The following is a 20,474-nucleotide window of genomic DNA, read 5'->3' as shown; positions in this document are numbered from 1 at the left end:
AGCGGGCCAGATGGGCTTTTCCCGACTATCGGCAACGGACTGATGATCATCATTAGACTCTCAATTGCGGATATTTACTGAATTCAAATTTCACCATCTGCTGTGGTAGGATTCAAACCCGGGTTCCCAGAACATTATTTGGGTCTCTGAATTAAACAGTCCAGTGATAATACCACTAGGCCATTGCCCCCATAATGTTATTTATTGTCACATGTACCAAAATACAGTGAAAAGCTTTGTTTATGAGCAGTACAGGCAAAATCAAAGCAAGCAAAGGATGTACAGATCAAAGACTTAGATGCATACGGGTTACGTGGCAGGTTACATTATTTGAGACTGGAGTCCATTCAGCAGTCTGATATGGGCCAGAAAGAAGCTGTTCCTAAACCCGCTCATGCATATGCCCAGGCTTCTGTGTCTTCTGCCTGACTGAGCTGGTTGTAGGAGGTCGTTACTAGGGCGTAATGGAGCTTTGATGATGTTGGCTGCCTTTCCACAGCAATGGGCAGTTTAAGTCAAGTCCATGGACGGAAGGTTAGCTTCTGTGATGGCCTGGGGTGATGCACACCACCTTCTATAGTTTATCTTCCTGGGCAGAGCATACAGTCTCTACAGAATGGAAACAGGCCATTTGGCTCAACAAGTCCACACTGCCCCTTCAAAGAGCATCCCACGCAGACCCATTCCCCTACCCCTGCATTCCCCATGTCTAACGCACCTAACCTAAACATTCCTGAACACTATGGGCAATTTAGCATGGCCAATCCACCTACCCTGCACATCTCTGGACTGTGGGAGGAAACCGGCACACCTGGAGGAAACCTACATTGGCACGGGGAGAATGTGCAAACTCAAAACAGACCATCACCCAAGGCTGGAACTGAACCTATGTACCTGGCACTATGAGGCAGCAGTGCTAACCACTCAGCCACTGTGCTGCCCCTGTAGTTGCCATACCAGGCCATTATGCAACTGGATGATATATTTTCAATGATGCATCTGTAGAAGTGGGTGAGGGACCTCATGGACATGCCAAATTTTGAGCCACCTGAGGATGAGGCGTTGTTGTGCTTTCTTGACTGTCGCATCTATGTGTCTCCCAATAAGGCATTACTGTCTACATGGAAACAATTAGAAGCTGAAACAAGCTTGCTCACTAATAAAAGAGATGCTACGCTCTGACACGTAGACATTTTACTACACTGAATGAATGAATTTCTACAATGCCTGTTATATTATTGCTGGCCTGCAGCAATACAGCAATTTCAATACCAAGGAAGGGAAGAGTCAACACTGCATCTAACATCTGCTCAGTCACGCAACAACTGGGTTCTCAATAAGGAATATTGCATCCTTCACTGCTGTAATTAAAAGGTATCCAGTATTCCCAAATGGACATAAACAAAATGTAGGACAAAGGAGGAGGTCCTTCAGCCCATCATGCATGTGCTAGCAGCAAAATAGCTATGCAGTTTAATTCCACTTCCCAGGTCGCGGTCTATAACACTAGGTTATGGCATCTAGTGCATGTGTTTGTTTTAAGATGTGTTGATTTTCACGACCCTCTGCCCAAAAAAACTCTTAGCTATTCTCTAGGCTATCTGCTAATTACTTTAACTCAGGCCTCTGATCATTGATCTTCTTGCCAAGGGAAGTGTATCCTTCCTATCCACTCTATCTAGGCCCCTCAATTAAATATAAAAATAGTCCTGAAAAAAAATCAACCAGAATTAGTAAATTATGAATCTATAACCTGCCAGTTGTAAAATATATTTGAAATCCATAATCCTAGACAAGGTTAACTGTCAGCTGGAAAACACAAATTAAAAATTGAGTGCCAGTACAGACTTGTTAAAGGTATTTGTCAAAATGTAGTTCAAGTTATTTGATGAGGTAATGGAGAGACTTGATTCGGACACTACATTTGATAAAAGGACATCTTGACATGTAACATTAACTCTCATCAACTTTTTTTAAACTATCAAAGACATACCTTACCTGTTGACTATTTCCAGCATTCAGAGATTTTTGCTCTTGTACTGTGCTTAATATTGTACATGAAAACCTTCAAAAGGTGTTTATTAAAGTGCTACATGACTGACTTATTTCAAATGGATTAAACAGCACAGACATGAAATTGAGGAGAGAAAAAGTTTCAAATAGTGGTGAAGGGACATTTGTCAGACTGGAGGGAGATTTATAGTCATGTCCAGAAAGGTAAGTATATGACCCACTGCTCTTTGTATATGACCTTAAATTGGGTACAGATGAACTCATATGTACTGTACAATGAAAGGATGTAGCAAATTTCAGAAGCACGTAAACAAACTAATCAAAATTGATGCAAAGAAGTGTAGATGGATGCATTCTTGAGGACACAATGAGGCAAGGCAATACAAACTAAATGTTGCCATTTTAATCACTGCATACCATCTGGAGATTCTCATACAAACATCTTTGAGAATGGCTGGACAAGATGCAATTGCTGAAGAAAACAAAAAAAAAAATCAATCATTCAGGATGCTGGATTTTCTATATAGGTATGCAAAAAATTTACAAATCACTGGATAAACTTCAGCATTGTGTCCAGTTCTGGGCATCGTGTCTTCGGAAGGATATTAAGGCCCTGGAGAGGATGCAGAGGAGACTGAACAGAATAACAGCAGGAATAAGGAAGCATGGTTATATGAACGGGCAAAATAAGCTGGTGCTGTTTTCTTCAGATCAAGGTCTGTTAAGGAGAGATATTATTTATTGGTCAAAATTCTAATTAGTGGTAAACAAAGAGAAACTGTTAAATAAATTAGTAAGGTACACAATGTTTTGAAATTTAATTACAGTTCGCAAGAATGTTAGTTTCCATGTCTGCATAATAGGCCATTAACCCAGGGAGAATACAATCTTGTAATGAAACCAAAAGCAGAGATAAAAGGGGCCCAAGCATCATCTGTATATGGACATGTCTGTATTATCAATCATAGTGATTAGACTGGAGCATAGCAGAGATTGGGAAGATAAGCATGGCCACCAATGAGCGATTAAAATCAGGCTTATCCACAAACCAGAATTATACTGCCATAGAGATCTAAGAGGGTTATGGAGCAGGCAAAGAATAGTGACATGGAAGGTGCAAGACCAACAAAGGAATTTGAAAGCAAGTATGAGAATTTAAAAGTCAATGGGTTGCTTGACTATGAGCAAGGTCAGGGAGCACAACTGTGATAGATGAATGGGACTTTGTGCTTGTTAGGACAGCAGAGTCTGGATAATCAAGCTTATAGAAGATAGAGCATGGAAGATCAGTCAGGCAGGTTTTAAACTGGTCTAATTGAGCGGTAACAGAGGCATGGATGAAAGTTTCAACAGAAGTACGAAGAGAAGCAGAGTTCGGTAATGTTACCAAACGTGGAAATAGGTGACATTAGTCTCGCTCAGCCTTGGACATCACCTAAAAAAGGGATGGAGTTAGCGGGAGGAGAATGGACTTTGTACCAGGACTAAAGGGAATGTCTTTGGTCTTCCCAATTTTTGATTGGTGGAAATGTTTGCTCATCCAGTACTTGGATGGCTGACATATAGAACAAAGCTTAGACATGACAGAGGGTGAGTGCAATGGTGAGTGGTTCATATGTTGATAGCGTACATGCAGAAACCAATGTGGCATTAGATGCTCTTGCCAAAGGGGAGCATACAAAAGAGAAATAAAAGAGGGATTACGCTAAATTCTTTAGATCTCCACAGGTGACAGCTCTGTGGTAGAGAGAGAAGCCAATGAAGGTAATTCTTTGGCTATAAAGAGGTAAGAATGGAACCAGACATTTGCAAACCAACAAATCTGGACATTAGAAAAGCAATGTGTTAAAACCTAACATATGTTATAGAAAGATGGAGACCAAAAGGGATGAAAGTGGATAATAGGATTATTTCACAGACACAGATGTCATTTGTGAAATAGAGAGGACCACGGCAGGGCCAATTCAAATGTGGAGTTCCCAGGAAAGATGAGCACAGATTTGGGAAAGGACACATACGGAGGGGCTTTGGAAGGAAAAGTGAGGTTTGAAGACAGGATGATAGTTTGTGAAGACATAGGATCCAAGTGTTGATGTTATTCTGGGAAGGGCCAACCATAGCAGGTATGAAAGAGAAACAGTCCTTGCAGACAGAACTGCTAGTAACATCCATTAACAGCGTGAAGAAGCGATGTTGAGTAGTCAGCAGTCAGATGGCAACAGGGTCAAAGAAGCAAGAGTTCTCATAAGCTAAAGGATTGTAACTGTTTCCTTGCGTGATATTAAGTTAATTTAAAATTCACATCACTGAGCTTCACCATGCTACCAGTTTTGTCAACAGTAATGTTTGTAGAGAATAACCAATAGGTCAAGTTACAGGGCAAAATTTCACTGCCGTTCTTCGAATAGGGTCATAGGAGCACTCACGTATATCTGACAGAAAAAGCGCAACCTCTGCCAGCTAAAACAGTAACGGCAGTTATTGAATGCATCTGCAAGTTTGCCAAGTCAGATAGCATCAAGACGAGAAGTGGATCACCATTCCTTTATCAGACCTGGGTCAAAATTCCAGAACTACTCTGTAACTGCACTATGAAGATACCTTCATGACATGGTCCATATTTGTCCATAAAGCTCACTCACCATCACCTACTCAAAAGGTGATTAGGGATGCTGGATTTGCTATCAATGCACACATCACAATTTTGATTTTTTTAAGGTAACAAGGTGTAGAGCTGGATGAACACAGCAGGCCAAGCAGCAGAGGAGCAGGAAAGCTGATGTTTCGGGCCTAGATCCTTCTTCAGAAAAAGGGTCTAAAGGAGGGTCTAGGCCTGAAACATCAGCTTTCCTTGTCCGCTGATGCTGCTTGGCCTGCTGTCTTCATCCAGCTCTGCACCTTGTTATCTCAGATTCTCCAGCATCTGCAGTTCCTACTATCTCTGAAATGATTTTTTAATACTTGGTAGCTGTGCCTTTAGGGGCCAAAGCTTTAAGTTCTAGAAATCCCTTCAATAGCCCCTTTGCTCTCTTGCAAAACTACTATTTGGGCCAAACTTTTGACCTTTTGCCTTGTTATCTCCCACTGTGGTTCTGTCTAATTTCAGTTGGTAACAATTAGCGTCAATCACGTTGGAGCATTTTACAACATTAACAACAAATGAAAGTTGTAACTGTTGTTAGTAAAAAAAAAACAGGCTTTTTGACCAGAGATTATTCCCTGATGACCAAAGAATCATTTGTATGGCAGACTAATTTTGAGGTTTTAAAGGCCAATATCATTAGTGGCATCCATATTTTGCAAAGTCTATTGCCAGAGTTCACGCCTCATCTTTCTAAAGCAATGATCAAGGTATCATGTTTGACAATCAACTCGTTAACAAAAGCGGTGAGAATCTTAACCCAAAGTCCTTGGTTTCAATGCTTTCTTTTTTCCCCTCTGTAGTGCCTTTACCTTTACAAAGCTGGTCGGTATGGATTTAGAATTGGATATTTATTTGCACTCAGTATCTGTTTTTTAATAGAAACTACAATAAATAAAACTGACAAGGTTGTCTGAAGTGCACAAACACACTAGAAAATGACTCATTCTTACCTTCTACAGCTCGCTTAAAGAAAACTTTGCAACTGCCACATGTAAGAACACCGTAATGACATCCAGATGCTTCATCTGAGCAAACCAGACAGACTTTGGCAGGTGGCCCCGAGGAGGCAGTAGAGGATGAGCTTCCTTCAGATTTCAGATCAGCACTGGAATAAAATAGGTTTCAGTTCAAATAAAATTAGCCAGATTAGCAAGCATTAAAATTCAAATACAAGTGTTTAAATGTAAAACTGTCTCTGGTCAAATTTGTATCGGATGCCAATGACATTTTATCTGGCACTAATACAATTTAGTTCTCCGAAAGGACTATTCCAAAATCCAATATTGAAACAATTATCTTGTGCGAGATCCACAAATCCATTACTGAGAATTTGCTGGCGGCATTACATTTCACTTCATAAAACCAATCAAACTTTGGACTTTTCTATTTGAGAATCCTTTTTTCAGACTTTCCACGAGTTGTCATAGTGGTGTTTAGGGTTATTCTTTCAAGACCATGCTGTTTCATCATTCTCCTGCTTTCAATGTGTTAAGTACATATTTGTTCTGCCTCTGATCCCCAGCTCCAAATAATTGATACTGAACTCCTACAGTCAATTCTGTTAAACGCTAAACTATGTTATTTAATTATGTTACGTTATTTTTCCAACCTTCCTTTATGTCCATACTTTGGCTTTTATCTAGTTCAGATTACTTCCTGACTGCCTCTTGAAAGCAAACTTTAAATGAGAAGTACTGGTAGAACCAGGCTGCCTCGTAGAAACTATAAATTTATGAGAACAGGAATTTGAAAGAAACATCGGCAATTATCCAACTATGATAGACAGGATGGTGAATGGAATGAGGATATATCATATACGTAAATACTTACAGAACATTTTTTGCTACTTCATATGAACTGTAATCAGTATAGTTCAATATTTAAATGACATGGACACAAGCATTCAAATGACAAGAGCACTCCGTACTGTGTACATTTTTGCGGTACTTGTGTTTCAGGGATGGGGCACAATTGAAGTGTGGAGCTTATTCAAGGAACAGCTACTGTGTGTCCTTGATAAGTATGTACCTGTCAGACGGGGAGCAAGTGGTTGAGCGAGGGAACTATGGTTTAGTAAAGAAGTTGAATCTCCTGTCAAGAGGAAGAAGGAGGTTTACGTAAAGATGAGGCATGAAGTCTCAGATAGGGCTCTTGAGAGTTACAAGTTAGCCAGAAAGGACCTAAAGAGATAGCTAAGAAGAGACAGGAGGGGACATGAGAAGTCTTTGGCAGGTAGGAACAAGGAAAACCCTAAAGCTTTTAATGGCATATCAAAAATAAATGATTGACTAAAGTAAGATTAGGGCCAGTCAAGGACAGTACTGGGAAGTTGTGCATGGAGTCTGAAGAGATAGGAGAGGCACTAAATGAATATTTATCATCAGTATTCACACTGGAAAAAGACAATGTTGTCGAGGAGAATGCTGAGATACAGGCTATTAGACTAGACGGGATTGAGGTTCATAAGGAGGTGGTGTTAGCAATTCTGGCAAGTGTGAAAATAGATGAGTCCCCTGGGCTGAATGGGATGTATCTAGGATTCTCTGGGAAGCTAGGGAGGAGATTGCAGAGGCTTTGATCTTTATATTGTTACTGTCTTCAGGAATAGTGCCAGAAGACTGGAGAATAGCAAATGTTGTCCCCTTGTTCCAGAAGGGGGTGTAGAGGCAACCCTAGTAACTATAAAACAGTGAGCCTTACTTCGGTTGAGGGTAAAGTGTTGGAAAGAATTATGAGAGATAGGATTGATAATCATCTAGAAAGGAATAATTTGATTAGGAATAGTCAACACGGTTTTGTAGAGAGTAAGTCGTGCCTCACAAACCTTACTGAGTTCTTTGAGAAGGCGACCAAACAGGTGGATGAGGGTAAAGCGGTTGATGTGGTGTATATGGATTTCTGTAAATCATGTGATAAGGTTCCCCAAGGCACGCTATTGCAGAAAATATGGAGGCATGGGATTCAGGGTGATTTAGCAGTTTGGATCAGAAATTGGCTAGCTGTAACAAGACAGAGTGGTGGTTGATGGGAAATGTTCATCCTGGAGTTCAGTTACTAGTGGTGTATTGCAAGGATCTGTTTTGGAGCCACTGCTGTTTGTCATTTTTATAAGTGATCTGAATGAGGGTGTGGAAGGATACGTTAATAAATTTGCGGATGACACTAAAGTTGGTGGAGTTGTGGGTAGTGTGGAAGGATGTTGCCAGTTACAGAGGGACATACATAAGCTGCAGAGATGGGCTGAGAGGTGGCAAATGGAGTTTAATGCAGAGAAATGTGAAGTGATTCACTTTGGAAGGAGTAACAGGAATACAGAATACTGGGCTAACGGTAAGATTCTTGGTGGTATGGATGAGCAGAGCGATCTCGGGGTGTCCATGTGCATAGATCCCTGAAAGGTGCCACCCAGCTTGATAGGGTTGTTAGGAAGGCATACGGTGTGTTAGGTTTTACTGGGAGAGCGAGTGTGTTTCGGAGCCATGAGGTCATGTTGCAACCGTACAAAACTCTGGTGCAGCCGCACTTGGAGTATTGCGTACAGTTCTGGTCGCCGCGTTATAGGAAGCATGTGGAAGCATTAGAAAGGGTGCAAAGAAGATTTACCGGGTTGTTGCCTAGTACGGAGGGAAGGTCTCATGAGGAAAGGCTGAAGGACTTGAGACTGTTTTCATTAGAGAGAAGGAGGTTAAGAGGTGACTTAATAGAGGCATACAAGGTGATCAGAGGATTAGATAGGGTGTACAGTGAGCCTTTTTTCCTCGGATGGTGATGGCTAGCATGAGGGGACATAACTTTAAATTGAGGGGTGATAGATATAGGACAGATGTCAGAGGTAGGTTCTTTACTCAGAGTAGCAAGTGCGTGGAATGCCCTGCCTGCAACAGTAGTAGACTCACCAACTTTAAGGGCATTTAAATGGTCACTGGATAAACATATGGGTGATAATGGAATAGTGTAGGTTATTTGGGCTTCAGGTTGGTTTCACAGGTCAGCTTAACAGAGGGCCAAAGGGCCTGTACTGCACTGTAACGTTCTATGTTTTATGTTCTTCTATGTTAGCTCAATGCTGTTACAACAATGCCATCTTTCTTGAGTCCTTTCCCTTGTTGATGACACTCTAAGAAAAAAAATCTGAAAAAAAATTTTGAATTTTCAAAATTATATTGAAATAATGACAGTTAATCTAGTTTCCCATTTCAATTAGGTCAAGAGGTAAAATGGCAGAACAGCAATGACAAATATTTAAGGAGACTTTCAGAACTCTCAACAATTTCACTGAAAAATGAGAGAAGGATGCACCACCTGTGGACAACTAAGGAGGTTAAGGATGTTATCAATCAAAACAAAAAGGCACACAATACAGCAAAGATTATCATTTCTAAAGGCGGCTCCAGACCCGAAACGTCAGCTTTCCTGCTCCTCTGATGCTGCTTGGCCTGCTGTGTTCTACCGATAGTCTGTTTGGAAAACTTGAGTTTTTTTTTGCAATACTCTGCTGATTTATAATCAAGAGGGTGAAATTGAGGTAAACTAGCAATAAATATAAAAGCAAGATGGTTAAAGCTTTTACAAACAGAAAGAAACTAAGTAAAAATGAGTTGCTGGAATGACAATTGGTCCTTTTCAGCATGAGATTGGGGAATTATTAGTAGGAAATAAGGAAACGGCACAGACTTGGAACAATATTTCAGGTTGATTTTTGCTATCAACGTTTGAGTTGAACAGATGACACTGATTTTAAATGGAACATTTTGAAAAATAATTTAACTAGAAACACAGGATTCCGCTATTTTTGCTGATTTATTCTGAAGCTGAAATATTACCAGTTAACAAAGTATGCTAACAAAACAATCAATATTTGAACTAATATCAAAACTCGATCCACGATAAGGTTCAAAACTGACCTCATCAACGTGCCCAAGTCTGGGCTGTGGCAAAAAAGGCCACCACTTCTCGTTCTGAAAGCTTGATACAACGGATAAATCAAAAGACCCAAAATAGAACAAATTGCTTGTACAAAGTGGCAAATTCCATCATTCAGAAAAACATGCGCACAAGCAGCTGAACACAACTTAATCCCTGAATTTCTGCAGTTACTAACAATTTCAATGTCACATATAATGCAATTCATAATGTATCACAAGACTGGTCTCAGAACCTCAATCCCTAATAGGTACATTGTATATTAAGTAACAACTTTTGTAATAAAAAGGTACTGATGCATTCTTCATTCTGTTTGATTTGACATAAAACAAATAATGCACTCCCACCTTTAAGACATTGACCATCAATTGCAAAACAGGACTGAGAAAGTGAAACCAATGCATAAATTACAAATACAAAGGATTCTTCTGTTGGATTCACCAGATGCAGATGACAGACAAATGCCCTGCTTCATCGGCTCTAATTATTTAACGCTGAAGAATTTTTGAAATTAGCTTTAGTCAAAAACTTGTGTGTGTGTGTAATATTTTGATCTGTATTTTGCAAGATGTTTCATTTTTAAGAGGAATTATAGCCTTTTATTTAGGATATTCTGCTCCATTCCATGCATCACAATTTTGATTTAAAATCTCTTTTCTCTTCCAGTTTTTTTTTGCCTGCCATTTTAAATAGATAACTCTCTGGTTCTCACCCTATTATCCAAAGGAAACAAATACTCCAACTTGAATGTATCTCAAAACTTTGAATACCAGCTACATATAAGCCTCGACATCATACCTAAATTGTACACAATACCTAGCCGAGACTTAACCAGCTATTGTAAAGATGTAGCATGACTTCTGTGTTTTTGCATTAGTTGTCCTTTATAAAGCCAAACATCCCATAACCTTTCTTAACTACTGTCACTCCTTCCTGTCACTGTGCACCTGACTGCAAGACCCTGCTTTTAAGCCCTCTTAAAATAGCACAGTTTAGATTACATTATGAATATTAGTAAGATATTATTATTTGAGAACTTGAGTTCTGAAGTGAAGGAACAATGAATTTTAGTTTTTCAATCCTGTGAAGATTCAAAAAATTGTCAAAGTCATTTCAAACATCTAGTTCCAAAAAGTATCTTCCTAGGCAACATAACTTGTAAATAACGGCTAAGGTGTTTGCTGATTTGCGTTTTCGGACTATTGGATAGAGAGAAAAGCAGCCAGAAGTAGGTTCATGCAGGTGGAAGAGGCCTATAACAACAAAAGTACTGTTATTATAAGTTTCTAAGCATGCTTGTTAGGAAAGTGGTTCGAGAGGCTTAGCAGTCACTCCAAAAGGTGGCAGCGAGAAACACATTCTAAAGTCTTTTGAAGGTGTGTGTTTAGGGAACCCACATCAAGTAAGTAATAAGGGAACTGAGTTAGCAGTTTAAACAATTCGAGAAAATATGATAGCCAATTTATGTTTTCAGAACCTTGCCTACATAAATTAGCTATCATATTCTCTCGAATTATGACAGTAACGAGACTTGAAAAGCGCAATTTTCTGCAAACGATTTTGAACATCCTGAAGGTCATTAAAAATGCAGTGGAGAAAAAAAATCTTCAATTCATATGAATGATCAAATCTTCAAACAGAAATCTTAGTTTATCTTTTAAATGGCAGAGAGCCAAGATGAGTCAATAATTCAGTGTGTGCCAAATAAACAACGTCACCTGTTTTTCTACTGAGAAGCTTATCATGAACCTAAGTGACATTTAAAAATGCTTGCAACTGAACCAGTTCAGTTCTTTCTCTCCCCCCTCCATCTCACTATTTCATGGAATTCAGAAAGTGAACAGAACGTTATCATTTGTTGTGAGGAGAACTGAATACAAAATAACGGAGGATACGCTTCAATTATGCAAGACATTGATGAGACCAGATCTGAAGTACTGCACAGAGTACTGGTCACCTTATTTAAGGAAATGCTTTGAAAGAGGTTTACTTGAATAACCCGGAATGGATTGGTTATCTCAGGAGAAAAACTAGACAGGCTAGGTCCATAATCATTGTAGTTTACAAGTGAGAGAAATAACCTGGCTGAAACATCCAAGATACTGAGGACGCTTAACATGGTTGATACATGAATGATGTTTATTCTTATGGGACAATCTAGAACTACAGGGTTACTGTTGAAAAAAAGCGATTCCTCATTTAAAATGGATGAGCCAAAACATTTCTCGGAGGATTGCAAGTCTTTGGAATTATCTTCCTGAAAAGGTAGAAGTGGAGTGTTTACACATTAAGGTAGAAGTTGATATCTTGTTGGCAAGGAGAGAGGTGAAAGGTTATTGCTGGTAGGTGAGAATATGGATTTGACATTACAAATTAGGTTTGATCTTATTAAATAGCATTACAGGTTTGACAGCCCAAAAGACCTACTCTGCTTCCTTGTCTGTATGTTCATACCACCTTCCTGAATTGCTGCCATCCATTTGGTGTGGTGGGTGTACCATCAATGTGCTTCTAGGCACGGAGTTTCATAATTTTGATCCAGTGACAATGAAAGAACAATGTTATTGATCCAAAGTTCAAGTGGCGTGTGTCTTGGACCTGGACTCACAGGTGGTGGAGTTCTCACTTTTATTGTATGACCGATTATTCCTTTGGAACATTAAGCAGTGTAGCCGAACAGACAAAAATACTCTAATCATCTGAATACCTTCCAGTCGCCAACCATTTCAACTCCCCTTCCCACTCCCTGGGTGACCTGTCCATCCTGGGCCCTTTCCAGTGTCACATCCCAAGACCAACTCTCCCTCTCATCCCCATCTCCTTGTCCTGACAACTTGACACAACCTGACCACCTTCTCTCCCACCCATCCACTCCTCCCACCTCACTGACCAATCCCCACCACAGCCTACCAGCATTCACCTATCACCATTCCACCTACCCCAGCCCCACCCCTCCTCTCTATTTATTTCAGAGCTCCTTTCCCCCTTCCCCATTTCTGAAGAAGGGTCCGAACCCGAAACATCAATTTTCCTGCTCCTCTATTGCTGCCTGGCCCGCTGTGCTCCTCCAGCTCCACACTTATCTCTGATCATTTGTAATGCCGTTTTCCATATCCCACTGTAATAATAGTTTCAAAAAGTACAGTTGCTGTCTTCAACAAGGAGTCTCAATAATCACAGAAAATACTCATTTGACACATGAAATATTTGCTTTAACACAACTCCTACTAAGAAAATATGTTGTCAATTGGCAAAAGCTCCTAAAATAGTATATTAAGAGATAGACAAATCGCATTTTGTCATCAGTCTTATAATCATTGATGAAGCTGTTGACTTAGCAATGCACAGACCTGTTCAATCTATAGCATTAACCATGGATCACAGCAGCAGTTGGACATGCTGTCTTTTACTTACTGCCTCAAAGACATTAAGACTAGTAATAAAGATTTGCTCATCACATGAAACCTACAACTGCAGTCCAGTTACTCTTCTATTTTAAACACCGGGCATCTGTGATGTCATCAATAAGTCAACACCAAGGATGACTCACAGCAAGATGGTTGATTTAAGGGGGGGTGAGGGGAGGCTTACAGCCATGACATAAAAGTCAATTTAAAGAATCAATTTCCTTTATTTTGAAAAACCGCCACACAGACATACAGAATACTCAAAGGAAGCCATTCTTGCAACAAGGAAGATACTCGTGGGAAGATTGTTAAATGGATAGATATAAAATCATGAATACTTCTGTCACGCCCTCAGACATGAACAAAGTTCATAAATTGTTTTAAAAGCTGTATTACCTTGTTCAAATTTAAAACTGAACTTTTCTGAACTAAAAACATGTCAATTGTATGGGAATCAAGGGTAAAGTGGAGATGAGGATTACCAGATTAGCCATGACCTCATTGAAAGGAGAAACAGACTTGATGGGCTGAATAGCCTACTTCTGCTGCATTGTTTTATGGTTTTATTAGTATGCTAATGATACTCATCCCACCTCACTGACCAATCCCCAACACTTCCTAGCTACACTCACCTTTACTAGCTTCATCTCCGCCTCCTTGACCTGTCCGTCTTCTCTCCCACCTATCCGCTCCGCTATTTACCTGCTATCACTCTACACGCCCCCCCACTTTATTTCGGAGGCCCCGTGCACCCCCCGATTTCTGAAGAAGGGTCCTGACCCGAAACATCAGCTTTCCGGCTTCTCTGATGCTGCCTGATGCTGACTGGCCTGCTGTGTCCCTCCAGCTCCACACTATAGTTTTAAAACCTCTCCATGTGGGCAGAAGGGGCAAGCAATAAAATAATTTAATTCACCTCTCCTCTTTATCCATAAGATTTGACTGTTACATTATATTAAACTAGTCTGTAGTTACAACAAAAGAAAGCAATCCACTGCCCAAGATTCATTACCAACCTGAATCATATCCTGGAAACATTCAGCACTGAAGAACATGCTAGTCATCAGGCTTTTGCTCATTCTTCAGAAGAGCTATTCAAATCCAGCCCACACACCTGCTCTTTCCACATAGCACTTTTTCTCAATACATCCAATTCCCCTTGAAAATGAGTGTTGAAACTGCTTCCAATTCCTTTTAGGCTGGTGCAAATCTCAGGTTTTTTTGAAAAAACCATCTTCGATTTGACTCCTTTGGCAATGATCTGAAATCTCTCCTGGAGAGTTTGTCCTTGTTTACTACAGATAAACCCTTCAAAATGTTAAATTACCTGCCTTTGAAGAACTGTTTAGAGAAGGAAAATTTCAATTTCTCTAGTCTTTCAGACAACACTCGCTTTCATTTCTGATACCATTCTAGAAAATCTCTTCGGTATTCGCTCAAGGCCTTGACATTCTTCTTAAAGTGTGGAGTCTAGAATTGACCACAATATTCCAACTCCATATGTTATGAAGTTTTATTGGTTTTCTCTGATGTTATATTCTATGATGCTATTTATAAAGTGGATAAACCTACACTTCTTTTTAAAAACGACCTCAACATTTCAACCTCTCACCTTCAAAGATCTGCGTGTATGGGCTCCAGTTCTCACTGCTTCTGCATTTCCTTTGTCCACTGCAAGCAGAACTAAAGTGGATTCTGAAATCTTAATGCAATTGGTATTTGATTAGAGTATTTTTATTCCAGCATATTTTCATTGGATTTGAAAGAGAGAAAATATTAAATAAATATGCCCAAGTGGAAAAGAGAGAAACAAAATCTGTGTTGAAAAAGATAGGTTTCTGATATTTTGAAAAAACAGAAAAGTGGTAGAAATGACCAAGGTACAAATTCTAGAGAGTATAATGAGGACCTTTAATTATCATATTAAAATGAGCTAGGATAGAAATAATGTAAAAGGCAGAGAGGGAGATAAGTTTCTAAAATGTGTTGATAAGATGATTTTAGATCAGTAGGTTTCCAGTGCAATGAGAAAAGGAGGTAACTGCCAGATCTGATTCTAGGGAAAGAACTGGGCTATGCAGATCAAGTGTCAACATCATAGAATCAAGTCGTACAGCACGGAAACAGACTCTTCAGTCCAATTCGTCCATACCAACCAGGTACATAAAATTAATCAGGTCCTACTTGCCAATGTGCAGCGTATTTCCCTCCAAACCCTTTCTATCCATGTAGCCTTCTAGATGCTTTTTAAATGTTGCAATTGTACTAGCCTGCACCACTCTCTCTGGCAGTTCATTCCATACACGTTCCACCCGATGTGTGTAAAAGTTGCTCCTTAGGTTCTTTTTAAATCTTTTCCCCTCTCATCTTAAACCTATGCCCTCTGGTTTTGGATTCCACCACCCTGGGGAAAAGACCTTGTCTATTCACCTTATCCATGCCCCTCAATTTTGTAGACCTGTAAGGTCACCCCTCAGCCTTCAATGCTCTAGGGAAAATAGCCCCCCGCACATTCAGCCTCTCCCTATAGCTCAATCCCTCCAATTCTGGCAACATCCTTGTAAATCTTTTCTGACCCTTTCAAGTTTCAGAACATCCTTACTATAGCAGGGAGGCCAGAACTGCACACAGTATTCCAAATATGGTCTAATGGGTACAGGCACAAAATGATCTCCAAACTCCTATACGCAACTCACTGTCCATTATAAGCAAGCATGCCAAACTAAAAACTATTCACCCTATCCACGTCCCTCATGATTTTATAAACTGCTACAAGGTCACCCCTCAGCCTCTGCTGCTTTAGGCAAAACAGCCACAGCCTATGTAGCCTCTCCCTGCAGAGCAAAGCCTCCAACCCTGGCAACATGCTTGTCAATCTTTACGAACCCTTTGAAGTTTAACAACATTCTTCCTATCACAGAGTCCAGAACTGCATGCAGCATCCCAAAAATGGTCTAACCAAATGTCCTGTAGAGCCACAACATGACATTCCAACTCCCATACTTAATGCACTGATCAATAAAGGCAAGCGTACCAGACACCGCCTTCAGTACCCTATCTACCTGCAACTCCACCTTCAAAAGACTACAAACCTGCACCCCAAGGCCTCTGTTCAACAACACTCCCTAGGACCTTACCATTAAAATGTATAAGTCCTGCTTGATCTCCCTTACCAAACTGCAACACCTCATATTTATCTAAATTAAACTTTAGACCAGACAGTGAAAATTGTGACACAGGATTTAGATTAGGAATGGAAAAGGACAAAACAGTAACCTACAGTAAAAATAATTAATAGTGGGACAACCAATTTCAATCGGGTGAAAACTGAACTAACTCAGGTAAACTGGATTACAAGATTGAAAGGCAAAATTATAGCTGAATAATGACTGCTTTTAAAGACGAAATAGTTTAAACACAATCAAGGTAACTTCTACAACTACAAAGATAGGACATTGTCCTGTGAGGATAAGATGAAGCAGAAAAAGGGAGCGCGTGACAAATGACAGGTTGATAATAACAACCAATAACTAATCTTAACAAGCAAACTTCAGAGTGGAGTGATTAAAAAACAACAGCAAACGCAGCATATTAGAACAGACTGATAACCAACATGAAATTAAAGAATGGCAAAAGGATGGAAGAAAAAAGGCTGAGGGACTTGGGTCTGTTCTCATTGGAGAAAAGGAGGCTTAAGAGGGGATTTAATAGAGACATACAAGATGATCAGAGGATTAGATAGGGAGGACAGTGACAGTGTTTTGCCTAGGATGACGAAGTCAGCTTGTACGAGGGGGCATAGCTGCAAATTGAGGGGTGAGAGATTTAAGACAGATGTCAGAGAGTGGTAAGGGCGTGGAATGCCCTGCCTGCCAATGTAGTTAACTCAGCCAGATTAGGGGCATCTAAACAATCCTTGGATAAGCATATGGATGACGATGGGATAGTGTAGGGGGATGGTCTTGGATTAGTTCACAGGTCGGCGCAACATCGAAGGTCGAAGGGCGTGTTCTGTGCTGTATTGTTCTATGTTCTATGTAAGAACAAAAAGCAGGATTGATAGATCAAGGCACTGAAGATAACAGAGGTTCTAAATGACAAAGTTGCATCTTCCTACATCAATGAAAATACTTCCAAGACTTTAGTATATGAGGAAGTAGTGGAAGCACTCGATGGACTCAATTAATCCTGACATTAATTCAAATAGTCATTTAAGGAAACCTTCCAAGAGCTTACTCACACTCTACTAAGAGCATTTAACAGAACTTTTAAAGTATCTTAAACAAAAACTTATACTCTAAGTTATCTTTTATATTTTTAACTAAATTAATCAACAGACCATTTCTTCTGACACTGTCTCTGCTCTTTATCTACCTGTTCCCAACTCTTTCTCTTTGCTTAAACCTACTATGCTGTATGTTCCTCAATCTAGCTGCTCTGCCTTCCCTAAAGGTGCACCTTTTTAAAAAAAACATTTTTGAGGCTTCTGCAAGGGCTCCTAATATTGATCTGGGTTTGTTCTATGCCCTTGCCCACAACTATTGCCAGAGAAGAGCAGCTAATAATAACTTTAAATACGCCACAGCTGTAGTCTATTTTGGACAGGGCTTTGTTACAGTGGAGGAGAGGGTGAAATTGAAGCAGTGTGATAAATATGAATAAATAAAATTACAGATTCTGCCAGCAACAAAACTAGCAGAGCAAGCAGAAAATCAGTTTCACATCGCTTGTGCTTGTGGCAGTTTCGTTTTACTTGATGGGACTAACCAGCTCTTCTATGATTGGAAAAACAACTCCAAATCTAAGTTATCAAAACAATTCCTAAGAGTGTAGTGTTGTCTTCAGGATTCACTCAAACAAAATTAATTCAGAGCCGCAGTTACGATCAATCGAGAACAACAGTCAATTTAAAACAAAAAAACAAGACGTGATATTTTTCAAAAACTTTGAGGTCAGCTAATTTTCTTCATTACAAAGTCTAATGACAAGTGCGTTAGAATTAGATATTACTTATTCTAAACTAAATTAACCTTCAATGCAAAATCTCCTCGAATTCTTCAAGTTTTTTTCAAATCTTCAAAACTTCAGGCTGTACATCAATTTAGGATCTAAACTAAGCTTAGTTCCACATAATAATAGGTCAGCACCAATAAAACAAACTTTTAGGATAAATAGGTTGCACCACAGTCTACCTTCTCAAAGAGGATTTTCAACGACAATTTGAGCTGCTAAAGAGCCTTGAGCTAAAATGCTGGAATCAACTCCATTAAAGTGCGAGATGTAATTTGGAAAAGGAAATAAACACCAGCTAGGATTAACCAGTCAGAAGAAAGAGTCTGAATGCCACTGACATTGCTTGTCAGCACTTATTGATGAGGCTGCACAGTATTTTGGTGGATAGTACTCAACTTCATGCCCATCTAAAAGTGACCAACTAATTAGCAATCCAGTTACTGCTGAGGAATTACAGCATTATTGAAAAAATTATTGCACTTTATTGTCCACCTGCTGCTGGAGGTTTAAGGATGATTTTCTAAACGCATCAAGACACTATCTCGGACGTTTTGTCAAGACTTTACCATTTCTTCAGCAGTATCCTTACAAAGATTCTCCGTATACCTCACCTCAAAAGATTGAATGCTGCGCTACTCTCAATTAATATAAATCACAAGGAGAAAAGATCTTAGTGAAGAACTCCTTTGTGGAGGAACACAAGGAGGACAAGGTCAGGCAGATGTGCAGCAGGCAGTGAAGGAAGAGGCAGACTCCTCCTCTCACCCCACCATATCTCTGAGCAAGAGGTCAACTAATAGAAATATACATCTTAAGGGATCTTAACAGGATGGATGTGGAACACATCTTTCCTCATGTAAAAGAGTTTAAAACTAGACATAACTATTAAAAAAGGGATCCCCATTGAAGACTGACAAAGAAGAAAACTATTTTTCGTAGAGGGTCAGGAGTCTATGGAATCTCCTTCTCAAAATCTGGCAGAAGCAGATGAATATTTGAAAAAAAATGGAGGAAATGGTTATAAAAAAGAAGTTTGTGGAATAGCTCAGCGGGTCTGGTAGCAGATGTGATGAAAAATGCTTCTGAGGAAGGATCACCATACCTGAAACGTAAACTCTGATTTTTTTTTTCTTCATTAGATGCTGCCAGATCTGCTAAACTTTTCCACAAACTTCAGTTTTTTTTCTGATTTACAACATCCACAGTTCTTTCGGAGGCAATGGTTAATGGGGCTAGGAATGTATGTGGAAAATTCAGGTTGGCCATGACGACTGAATGGCAGAATATGCATGAGGAACTGAGTGGCCTACTTCTGCTTCTAGTTCATATGTAACCTTCAAAGTTATGAATGAGAATCTGTCTGCCAACTCTCTTGGTTCCTTAGTCACTGTATAATCGTGCACAATGTGTTGGCTATAATATTCCAAATATATCCCAGATGTGATGACTGCGTGATGTTCAGCACCATTCGCAACTCCGCAGGTAGTGAAGCAGTCTGTTTCCAAATGAAGCAAGACTTGACAAAATGCATGTTTGGGCTTATAAGTGGTAAGGAAAATGCCAGGTAATGACCAATTCCAATGAATGAGAAAGAACCACTGCCAGACATTTGATGGCATTGTAATTACCAAATTTCCCACAGTCAAGATCCTGGGGATTACCAACAATCAGAAACTGAATGGGACCAGCAAAAGAAATGTGGCAACAGGAGCAGACAAATGGCTGGGATTTCTTGGCAAGTAGTCAATCGTCTGCCTTCCAAATATCAACAATGCACAAGTCAGGAAAGTGATGGAAAACCTTCCATTTGCTTGGATATGTACAGTTCCAACAACACTCAAGAAGCTTAACGCCACCCAGACCAAAGATGCTCACTTGACTGGCATACCACCAGCTTTAACATTTATTCCCTTCACCACCAGAAGATCATAAAGATATAGGAGCAGATGGAGGCCATCTGGATCATTCAGCCTGCTCACTGATAAATTCCTCAATCTCATTCTCCCAGTACCCTTATCCCCATATTAATCAAGGACCTATTTTTCTCTGTCTTATATACACTCAATGACTTGGCATCTAAAGCCTTCTGCAGCAAAGAGTTCTACAGATTAACCACCTTCTGGCTGAAGCACTTCTACCTCGTCACAGTTCTAAAGGGTTATCCCTTCATTGCGGTGGTATCCTCAGGTCCTAATCTCGTCTACCAGTGGAAACATCTTCTCCACGTTTATTCTTTCCAGACCTCTCAGTGCCCTGTAAGCTTCAATCAGATCTCGCCCATTCTCATCATTCTAAATTCTACAAATTTCAGACCAGAGTCCTCAACTGCTCCTCATATCACAAGCCCTCCTTCTCCAGGATCATTCTTATAAATATTCTTTGGGCCTCCTTCAAGGCTGGGCTATCCTTCCTTAGACATGGGGACCCAAAATATCTCAAAATTCCAAATGTAGTCTGACCAGTGCTTTATACAG

The 20,474-nt window shown here is 39.9% G+C and overlaps 1 protein-coding gene across 4 annotated transcripts in view; it reads right to left on the bottom strand.

Moving 5' to 3' along the window:
* Nucleotides 1-20,474, bottom strand: part of LOC125458076 (progesterone receptor-like) — a 95,523-nt gene that overhangs the window by 40,194 nt on the left and 34,855 nt on the right. For all 4 annotated transcript variants that reach the window (XM_048542946.2, XM_048542950.2, XM_048542948.2 and 1 more), the window contains exon 3: nucleotides 5,608-5,762. In XM_048542946.2, coding sequence (XP_048398903.1) covers nucleotides 5,608-5,762 — 155 coding nt within the window. The remainder of the gene's footprint in view (nucleotides 1-5,607; nucleotides 5,763-20,474) is intronic.

The sequence above is a fragment of the Stegostoma tigrinum genome, chromosome 13, assembly GCF_030684315.1.
Source record: "Stegostoma tigrinum isolate sSteTig4 chromosome 13, sSteTig4.hap1, whole genome shotgun sequence".
Taxonomy (NCBI): Eukaryota; Metazoa; Chordata; class Chondrichthyes; order Orectolobiformes; family Stegostomatidae; genus Stegostoma; species Stegostoma tigrinum.
Note: the sequence above shows the minus strand (reverse complement) of the source record. Positions and strands in the feature narration are given on the sequence as shown.